Source organism: Raphanus sativus, unplaced genomic scaffold (genome assembly GCF_000801105.2).
Source record: "Raphanus sativus cultivar WK10039 unplaced genomic scaffold, ASM80110v3 Scaffold0401, whole genome shotgun sequence".
In the NCBI taxonomy this organism is placed as follows: Eukaryota; Viridiplantae; Streptophyta; class Magnoliopsida; order Brassicales; family Brassicaceae; genus Raphanus; species Raphanus sativus.
In genome coordinates this window covers 19,203-30,398 of record NW_026615720.1, presented here as the reverse complement: position 1 = coordinate 30,398, position 11,196 = coordinate 19,203, and the positions used below count along the sequence as shown (strand labels likewise).

At 34.1% G+C, this 11,196-nt stretch overlaps 1 protein-coding gene across 1 annotated transcript; it reads right to left on the bottom strand.

The window, feature by feature from the left end:
- Positions 1-559: 559 nt before the first annotated feature.
- LOC108807933 (uncharacterized) lies at positions 560-9,702 on the bottom strand. The gene is made up of 5 exons (XM_056996866.1): positions 9,437-9,702; positions 3,477-3,564; positions 2,624-2,861; positions 1,200-2,416; positions 560-1,113 (listed from the first exon to the last, which is right to left on the bottom strand). The coding sequence occupies exons 1-5, from the start codon at positions 9,700-9,702 to the stop codon at positions 799-801; spliced, it is 2,124 nt and encodes a 707-aa protein (XP_056852846.1). The 3' UTR covers positions 560-798.
- Positions 9,703-11,196: the final 1,494 nt, after the last annotated feature.

Genomic DNA, 11,196 nt, shown 5'->3' with positions numbered 1-11,196 from the left:
TGATTACGAACACAGATATAATTACAAAGAAAAAAATATAAAAATTAAATTTATAAAAAAAAAAAACAAAAAAGTACCCACTCTTTGAAAGTCTTGGTCAGAATCTAGTTGTTAATTAAAACTTTCAGTGGACAAGATGGTTTGGAATCGAATCTCCTCATTCAGGGGATGCATGCGTACGAGGATGCCATGCCATGAGGCTTTTGTTTGATACAAGATAACAAGTTCAGTTACTAGTTTTCTGGTTTTGTGAGTTATTCATAAACACTATGCTTGGAAATCACACTTATTCTACAAAAGTTTTTTTGTTTAGATAAATTTAACATTCTTTCAAAAAAAAATATTTTTGTTATTGTTCATGTAAATGATATATGAGTTAACTGAATAATTGCATCCAACATTTATTATTTTATTTAGATAAATTTTCATGAATCTATTATATTAGAATGTAAGATGATAATATCCTCTTTTTAATTCCTTTCCACAATTAAATTTGTAACCACTAGTCCTCTAGAAACTACCATGATCATAAGAGTACAAAGTTAAGAAAAAAAACATAGGTAGGAACACAAAAAAAAAACTATTCAAAATCCCTTTTGTGTCTCGCTTACTTCTCTTTGTAAAGCACAGAGAGAGCGCATACAGTATACATTATTTGCATACGTCGGTCTATAGGTAGACATTGCTTGCCTACACCGATCTAATTAGTCTTATTGAAAGAAACAAAAACCTCTAGTTGGTTACTAAATTATCATATATGGCTGTACTAGTTTGTCTTTCTTGATGATTTGAGTCGCATCAATTGGTCTGAGTCTTCATGGTACTGCCCTGCTGAGACTGTTGAGACTCATGAGATTGTTTAGACTGTTGAGATTTCTGAGACTGAGAGGAAGAGGAAGATGAAGATGAAGATGAAGAACTCGAAGAGGTAAGATTCTCCACAAACTGGGTGGTGACTTGTTCCCATTTACTGAGTGCCTGTTTAAGCTCTGAGTGTTGTGTGGACGACACTGTTTTGCCTTTATTTTCGCTCACTATTTTACTGTTAAGGTCTTCTAGTTCTTTGAAAGTCTTCATCAATTGTTCTTTGGAAGATTTCATGCGGCTCTTCGCCTAAGGCACCAGAAAAAAAAATGAGACTATTTTAATCAAAAAAATATAATATTAGCTGAAAAATGATTTCTTTTTTTCATATGCACCTCTGGTGATTTGGCTAACTTTGAACTAACAGTAGATGCGGCTTCGGACACAGAACTAACAGCAGAATTCATTTTAGAAACGAAACGTTTTTCGTCAGTGTTAGATATCTTTGTGGAAGCAGACATGGAAGTCTTGAGTTTCTCGAAGAACGTATCGAGTTCTACTGTTCCTGCGTACTTCTTCTCTAAGGCATGAATGAACGACCTTGCTTCTTTGGATGTTTGAATTTCGACTTCTTTGGCAGAGTTTTCACCACTAGCAGATTTTGAGTCAGAAGGGCTATCTGTGGGACTTTCACTTGGGCTCTCCGTGGGACTTCCACTCGGACTGTCAGTGGTTATACCAGTACTGTCCGTAAAACTTCCACTCCGGATATCCGTGGGACTTCCACTCGGACTGTCAGTGGTTGTACCACTCGGGCTGTCAGTGGTTGTATCACTCGGGCTGCCCGTAGTTGTACCAGAAGAGCTGTCTGCGGGACTTCCACTCGGGCTTTCCGTGGTTGTACCAGTCAGGCTGTCTGTGGTTGTACCAGAATTGCTGTCCATGGGACTTCCACTCGGACTGTCCGTGGTACTTCCACTCGGACTGTCTGTGGGACTTCCACTCGGGCTGTCAGTGGTTGTACCACTCGGGCTGTCCGTGGGATTTTCACTCGGGCTCTCTGTGGTTGTGCCACTCGGGCTGTCCGTGGAACTTTCACTTGGGCTCTCTGTGGTTGTTTCACTAGGGCTCTCTGTGGTTGTACCACTCGGGCTGTCCGTGGGACTTTCACTTGGGCTCCCCGTGGTTGTGCCACTCGGGTTATCCGTGGGATTTTCACTCGGGCTCTCTGTGGTTGTACCACTCGGGCTATCCGTGGAACTTCCACTTGGGTTCTCTGTGGTTGTTTCACTAGGGCTCTCTGTGGTTGTACCACTCGGGCTATCCGTGGGACTTTCACTTGGGCTCCCCGTGGTTGTGCCACTCGGGCTGTTCGTGGGATTTTCACTCGGTCTCTCTGTGGTGGTGCCACTCGGGCTGTCCGTGGAACTTTCACCTGGGCTCTCTGTGGTTTTTTCACTAGGGCTCTCTGTGGTTGTACCACTCGGGCTGTCCGTGGGACTTTCACTTGGACTCCCTGTGGTTGTGCCACTCGGGCTGTTTGTAGTTGTACCGGTGGATTGTGTCATAGTAGACGAATCTCCCTTAGCACTTGAGCTTTCATTTTCAGATACTTCAGCACTAGCAGGAGTTGAGCCACATGCACTGCCTGTGGGACTTCCACTCGGACTGCCTAAACCTTCGCCGGTAGTGTCTTCGTAAGTGATTGAACCTGAATTAGTATTGCTTCCAGTGGAAGTGGAATCGGTGTTTTGGCTTCCACTTGTAGTCGCACTATCACTATTACTGCCAGGGGAACCGCTTTGTGGGCTTTCATTACTTCCACTTCCAACAACGGCGTTAACATCCACGTCAAGCCCTAGATTTGATACATCGATAGACTTTCCTGCTGTCTCCACGGCTGTTTTTACCAATGTAACTACCGTTTTAGCCCATTGCACCATAGCCACGACCAACACTTTCTTTTGCTGAAGTGTCATGCGCTCTGAACTACTCCTCTTCTGCTCCATCAAAGTCTTTCCCATTGACAGCATGGTCTCTCTAAAATTTGAATTCGACTGTTACAAAACAAAGATCAGTAAGAAAATAAAATCTAAAACAATCCACATTGGAAATTCTCTAACCATAGTCTCTCACTGATTATATTACTCTCTACTTTTCAAATTAATTCATGTTTTGGGTTTTTCACACTTATTAATAAAACACACTAAATGTATAATTTTTTGTGATTAATTTTTTCTTATAACTTTTAACCAATCAAAATTTAGTAAAGACAATTAATTTTCTTAAAATCTATAATGTATCATTATTATCTATTAAAAATTGCATTGAAAAATAAAAAAATATATCTTTTTGAAACAATTTTTTTTTTCTAAAACATTGAATAGATTGAAACGGAGGAAATAGTATTTAACTGATAAGAGACTTCATGTTAAGATACTCCTAATACAAATGTCTTAGGCTATAAAGAGAAAAACAAGGGGAGTCTCTCATTGAAATTCTCGCCTATATTTGAGTAACCGATTTACATACATGTCAAATGGCAATAACTACTACTCGCAGAATATTAAAATGAATTTGTGAGGAACTCCTTAAGATACCAACCATTGCTGATGTCCTTAATTACTTAAAATATTATATGAACGTTACGGTGTTACGGTATGGGTACTTACTCCGCTTTTAGCACCAGTCAATACAGATATAGCATTTGTGAGGGCATCAACTTTTGTTGTTAGCTGAGTATCGGTGCTTTCCGATGTGGTCGATGCCGTTTTGATGAATTTCACGTAAGACTTGAACAGTGAAAAAAAAGTCTTGAACCCTTCAGTCGCGGGACACCCACGTTGAAGTCTACTCATCAATAACAACATACCTTTGCATGCGAATGGTGTAAAGTCCCCTGCCTTTCCTAAAAATTTCCTCTTCAAGTACATTTTTAGCAAGAAATGTCCTTGCGCCTCGTAGACAACACTTGATACTACTAGAAATATCAGACATAATGCTAGTACGTTTTTATTGGCCATTTTCCTCTTTTTTGTGTTACATAAATGTTTTTCTTTCTTTTTTATTTTTTAATTTTTGGATGATTTTACTTTGGAGGAGAACTGAGTTTATATAGATGCTTTGAAAAAAAATATTTTAAGTGAAAAGGAGAAAATTGTGGATTAATTTAAGGTCGCTAGAGAATAGCATATGAGAGGTCGTTCTCTCGTGTTTTATTTTCTTTTGACGGCAATTATGAATTTATGTTGTTTTTTTTTTTTTGCTAAAAATGAATTTATGTTGTTGTGTCCGCCTTTCTCTTCAGTCTATATTTAGAAAGATCAAATTATAATATAAATTTTGTAATATAATTTAATTAACTAGGTAGAGATCCGTGTCTTTGTACGGAACAAAATTGTGAAAAAATAATGAAGTTATTATATTTTTTCTTAAGTTGTTAGAAAAATAATTAAATTAATATATATTTTTAATTCATAATTTATCAGACATTATATAAAAACATGCAATATATTATATTTAATTAAGCATATAGTAAGTTTAAAATAATGTATATAGCAATATTTAGTATCAAACTTCACAGAAGTTATTAATAGTTTTCTACTCAGAAAAATAATTTAGAAATGTTATAAATAGATTAAGTTCTAGAAATTAAATCTTTAGAATTTTTGAGAACTATTAATAACATTTCTAACTTGGTGTTTTCTAAGTAGAAAAATCTCAAATTTTTAAAATCCATCTCAAAATTCATATCCGTTTTACAAACATACAAATTAAAACGACTGAATGTCACTATGTTACAAATGTTTTTTTAAAAATACTATATTTGATGTATTATGAAATTTTATACCACTTGTGTGGAATTTCATTCTAAAAATAAATGAAAACATAGGTAGATCTTTAGTTTAATTCTAGGAAGTTAACTTTTTAATCATACAAAAAGAGAAGAACCTATAAACGAAAATAGTGAACAAATTCAAGAACAAAAATACTTCATTAGATTGCATAACCACTAAAAATATATATTTACTCTTTCTGGTTTGTGTTCTTTTTCCCATATATATTAATGAACTAAAAAAAAATGAAGGTCAATAGAAGACAATGGTCTGTAACACTATTACAGAACACAGAAGAGTCACAAGACATGTTATCAAAGCTCCTAGAGGAAAGCGTCCTTCTCAAGTAGCTTCACCACATCGAGCTGATTGTTAAGCTTCACCAAATCAATTGGAGTTTTACTGTCCGTCTTTTGTAGAGTGCTGCAAACAATAAAACAACACCATAATACAGAACACTTGAGACAAAAAATTGTAATCTAATCTGATCTTCCATTGGCAAACTTACACTGCGACACCATTCTCCAAAAGAAGGCTTACACACACTTCCTTCCTAACCAGCAGCATAATGCAATGGATGTTTTTGTAAACTGCATTGGCATTTGCTCCAGCATCCACAAGGGTACTTGAGCACATTTCAAATAAAGATTCAAACAATATTAGTTAGTAATAAATAATCTTATCAATGAAGCCAAGCTGCTAGTCCATCAAGTGCAAAACTCTTAGTTGTGCAGCCATATAAACTGATTTGCATTATGATTATGTGATAGTGACCGTCGGAAAGGTTATTGTTTTTTTCCTACGGTTTTTTTAAGAGATGAACAAACGTAGATTTCGTTCGAGGAGAGATCAAGGACGATGAGCTCGGTGAGTTTCCCGAGATCAGGCGGGAGCATCCCTCGGATGCTCCTACGTTTGAGCAGTATCTTCGTGACCCGTTTTCTTGAGTCGCAGTAGACGGAGTCCCATTTGCAAGGGTCCGAGTCTGACCAGTTGAGGTATTCTGTGATGTTCAGGGAGGATTTGAGGGAATGCATGATCATCACGTCATCCTGAGAAGCGGCGAAATTGAGTAGGGAGAGGAGGAGACAGAGGTGGCAAAGATAAGATTTGGTCATTTTCGTCGAGCTTGGAGGTGGAAGGTGTGAGACGACTTCTATCTTCTAAGGTTCTACAGTGGCGACATTGAAGTTGAAGAAGAAGAAAGAAAGAAGAAGAAGAATAAAACGGGAAAGACAAATTGAGAGATGGTTTGCCTTTCTCTCGAAAGACACAAAAAAAAATTTGTATCAACCAGAGAAAAAATTAAAGATTAACTACTGATAATTGTCTCTATTAATATAATTAGGGAAATTAGGTTGTAACCACCAAAAAAAAAAAAACTAATATGTATATGTTTATATGTATACATATAAACTAAACTTACAATATCCCAACATCGATTCATTCCCCAGTATTTTGATGCGTATACTAATTTATTCATCACTTATAACAATTTTGGGTCAACGGAGATAATTAGACCGAACCTAAGAAGTCAACAGAAGTTGCTAGAGGTAAACTAGTGCACTCTTGGCGAGACATATATCTGGCTAAACGAGGGACGAAGTTGAAATAGATAATGCGAAAATCTAGTGTTAGTAATGCCATGTATCGTATTTGACTCCTTCTCATCCGGGAGGACATAATAGTTCTTCTGGGATTCTCGCCGAAAGAGGCTTTCCTAAGAGCCGTTACTATAACACATGCTTCGGCCATGAAGGGAGAGGCACATCTTGTGACGTTTTAAGTAAAGTGCGAGACAGTGCTTGTTCCGATCACAAACACAATTGTACTGAGCACAAAAAAAAAACTTTTCTTCCATGGAACATTCAACGAGTACAAAAAGGGAGTTCAAGCTCTAATGGAAGTAGAATCCCCTTTACTGGTGGAAGCTCGATCAGTCCTAGTGGAAGAGTCCCTCTGGTTCAACATCTTTCCAAGTGGAAGCTCTCTTGGTGAAAGTCTATGAGGTAGTCTAAAATAAAATTATAAAAGTATGTGGTTGTACCACATACTTTTTTTTTCAAAAAAAAAGAAGTATGTGATAACAAATATCATTCCTATTTCAACGAATCTGATATATAAAAAAAAATATTATCTGAGTTCACAAAAAAAAGAAATCAGGAAAAGGAACCCTTGAGGAGGAGCCTAGGACTGGGCATAAAATCCGTAACCCGAAATCCGAACTGAATCCGAACCGAAAGTCCTAACTCATTATTCGATCCGAAATGTAAAAATATCCGAACGGGTCTTGTAAGGTGGTATAAAAAAATTCGAACCCGAAGTGTTATTAATCAAACCCGGATGGGTAGCCCGAAAAATCAGAAATTAACAGTCAATATATATATTTGATATATATATATATATATATAAGTATTTCATTATTAAATTCAATATATGTGGTAGTATGTATATAATAATAAATATTAAAATTTTAATAAATGCTTTAAGTACACAATTAGTTATAGATAAGTATTTTATAATTTGCTTATTGAAATAACAAGTTTATTCTCTATAAGGGAATATATATTGTTTATCCATGATGTTTGTTTTCATGCTTGATTTAATATTTTATTGTTATTTTATCAATTTTATGTGTGATAGATTAATTTTTATTTAATTTAGATATTTTTCTTTATGTTTTACTTCAAATTTTTGTTTTTTATTTCGGTTATATCCGAACCGAACCGATATAACCCGAATCCGTATGATATATGGTTATTTTATGGGTTTTAGGATGTAATACAATTTTGAACTGAATCCGAAGTGTTATTATCTCAAAACCGACCCGTACTAATAAAATTTTAGTATGGAACCTAGGAGCGTAAACCCGAAAACCCGAAAATCCAAAAAACCCAACCCGAATGCCAACGGATACCCGAATGCCAATACCTAGAGGAGCCAATGCATTACTACCAAATGTCAAAAGAGGTTTATTTATACTTTATAAAAATCAGTACTAGATAATAATCTGTGTTCTGCACGGAGTAAATATTTTATAAATATTTATTATATAAATAATTTTTTAAGAAAATATTAACAAAAATATATAAAATATATTTTAATAATTTTATCAAATTCAAATTATAAAAAGTATTTAAATTTTATCAATACTTGCTAAATTTTATAAAATAAAATATTTCTATATTTTAAATTGTATACAGTTTATTTTTATTTTTAAAATATACAATAATAATATGTATCAAATAACTATTCATATTCATATCATTTTATAATCATTTGTATATTATTATAACAAAAATTTAAAACATTGATCATAATTTTTAGCGCCGGATTTTTAACATTTTTAGTAATTTATAGTCATTTAAAAAAATTAGAATGTAATATATACGAAAAATCTATATTTTTATATGGTTAATATGAAATTTATCATTCAAAATCATGCATTGTCATATATAGTTTAATCACATTAATTAAGTTCAAAATCCTAAATTGTTATCAATTTTTTATTATTCAAAATCATTAATTATCATATATATATATATTAATCTTGTTAATTAAGTTCGTAACTTTTATTTAAAAAGTAAAAAATAATGATTTTTATATTATTAATTAGTTTTCAGTATTTTAAAGAGAAATATAATATATATTTAGATGTACTAACTTATTTTTCTAAGGACTCTAAAAACCATTTTAAGCATGACACATATTATAGCTCACATGTTATAATGCCTCTCAATTACTCCCTCCATTTTTAATAGATGACATTTTAGGATCAAGCATTTAAATTAAGAAAATATTTAGCTCTTTATTCTAAATAAAAACATCATTAATAATTCATCTAATCACAATTGAACCAATAATAAAATAGACAATATAATTCTATTAGTTGTAACCTAAATTGTTAATAAATTAATATGGATAATTGAAAATGTCATCTAATGTGGAACCAAAAAAGATTCTCTAAAATGTCAAATATTAAGAAAAGGGATGAAGTGATATATAAAGGATTACATAGAGAAACAGAGGATTTTCTAAAACACGACATTTATTTCTTTTCTTCTTCAACAGAGATTTTCCAGTTTAGACAACGGAGGGTGACTTACGGTGATGAACCGCTGTTTTGACTTCCGTTTTTAATATTTGAAGAACCAGTTTCGGTGCTTACACCAATTTGAATGTTTGATCCTGTTTTAGTATTGCTTTCTGATCTGGTGGTTGTGACTCTTCCGGAAGTGGAAACGTTGCTTTCGCCTCCGGTCTTGGTGTTCGAAGAACCAGTTTGGGTTCTTTCACTTTCATTTCCAACAATGGAGTTCACATCAACGTCAAGCCCTAGCTTCGATATATCCATCGACTTTCCTACTCTCAACTCCACAGCAGTTTTCACCAATATAGCGATCGTTTTAGTCCAATGCACCATATCCACGACCAACCCTTTCCTTTGCTCAAATGTCATACTCTGTGAACCACTTTTCTTCTGCTCAATCAAAGTCTTTCCCATTGACAGCATTGCGTCTCTAAAATCCGTATTTGACTGTTCAAAAACAAAAATCAGTGAAAATTGTTAAATTCGAAACTATTATAAGCCTCCAACTTAAAACTTGTTGATTGTCTATTGATGTGCGACTTCACTCACTCATTAACAAAAACATAATCTAAATAAATACTATAGGAACGTTACGGCCGGTGTGTAGGTACTTACTGGTGCTCTGCCTTTAACAGCAGTTAATTCAGACATAGCACTGGCTAGGCCATCAACTTGTGATGTGATCTGTGTATCTGTGCTTTTCGATGTGGCCGAGGCATTGCTGATGAATTCCACGTAAGACGTGAAGAGTGAAAAGAATTTCTTGAACTCTCTAGTCGCGGGACACCCACGACGAAGTGTACTCGTCAAAAGTAACATACCGTTGCATGCGAATGGTGTAAAGTCCGTGGCCCTTCGTACGAATTTCCTCCTCAAGTACATCTTTAGCAAGAACGTTCCTTGCGCCTCGTACACCACACTTGATGCTACTAGAAACATCAGACATATTCCTAGTACATTTTTATTAACCATTTTCTTATTCTTTTTTTTTCTTTAAATGTTTTTTTTGTTTTTTTGTAATTTTTAGAAATTTCTGATGATTTTAGTTTCTAGGAGAAAGGAGTTCATATAGATGCGTTGCAAAAAGAAAATATTTTAAGTGAAAAGGAGAAAATTGTGGATTAGTTCAAGGTAGGTCGCTAAAGAATAGCTAGCATAAGAGTTCTCTCACGTTTACTTTTCCTTTGATGGAAATTATGAATTTATGTTCTTCACTAAAAAAAAGATATTATGAATTTATGTTTTTTAAAAAAAAAAAGATATTATGAATTTATGTTGCTGTCCGCGTTTCTCTTCAATCTATATTTAGAAGGATCAAAACATAATATAAATTTCGTAATATAATTTGATTAATTCAACTATGTAAATAAGATATGCTAATACTTTGGGTGATGCTTGTCAAACCCTTGACTTATTCGTCACGTGCAGCATATGCTTGCATGTTACAACATTTCTGACTAGCAGAGTAGCAGTAATCAGTGTATATACTTATGATGGTAGCACGTAGCTTGAAATGAAACAGCTGAGTAAAAACATTCCAATTGTGCTCCTAATAGATTAGATGTCATGGTTTAGAGTACTCTCATTATTGTTTCAGTTTGGACAAGTAACAAGTTCAAACTACTCTTTTAATATAAAACAACTAGAGAATTATTTTCAACAAATCATTTATAAAAAAAAAAATTATTTACAACAAATGGTGTCTCAAATACAGTAGTGCACACACACATGGTGTTTCTGATACATGTCACCATTCATGATCAGTGGTGAAGCTATATGTTGTTTGTGGAAGGGGCAGCAACCCACCATGAATTTTTAAAGTTAGTGTAAAGTGAAGTGGGAGACAATGCTTGTTCGAATCACAATGACACTGAGCACAACAATCTTTTCTTACATGGAATATTCTGCTAGTGCAAAAGGAAATTTAAGGTTTCGTATTTATGTTTCGTAATATACTATACAAAACTCAATGGGATTTTTTTGGGTTTTAGTAATTTGCAAACTATTTTTAATGTAAAGCTGAAGAGATTTCATAAGAAAACAATACAATACCCCTGGAAAATTGGAAATATGAAGGTGAAAGGTGGGAAATTCTATAAGATATGACAAGTGAATGTATAAAATAAATATATAAACTCTTTCTAAAACCGGTAGATATTGTTCCTAATTTAAGTAAAATCTGAAAAAGGTAAAAGAAACCCTCCTCCAAGGGAACGACTGGCAGGAGGAAGAGGAGTCCATGCAGAGAAGTACTATCAAATGGCAAAAAAGGTTTCTCTAGACCTTATAAATAATCTAAAACAATCTAAAACAAGTTCTTGATTTTTTTTTTTCCTCTTTTCAAGAACGCCACATTCTTGCTTTCTTCTCCTTCTTGGACATAGATTCTGCAATCAAACCACGAGGCTGACTTACGATTCCGATGATCATTATGATTATTCTGATGTCCATGTCCTTGATTTAATA

Coding starts and splice junctions, on each gene's coding strand:
- LOC108807933 (XM_056996866.1), bottom strand. CDS start 9,702: ATGGTTAATAAAAATGTACTAGGAATATGTCTGATGTTTCTAGTAGCA. Junction 2,862..3,476: donor TGACTGGTGCTAAAAGCGGA/GTAAGTACCCAT, acceptor GTTTTGTAACAG/TCGAATTCAAATTTTAGAGA. Junction 2,417..2,623: donor CGCCGTTGTTGGAAGTGGAA/GTAATGAAAGCC, acceptor CTAGTGCTGAAG/TATCTGAAAATGAAAGCTCA.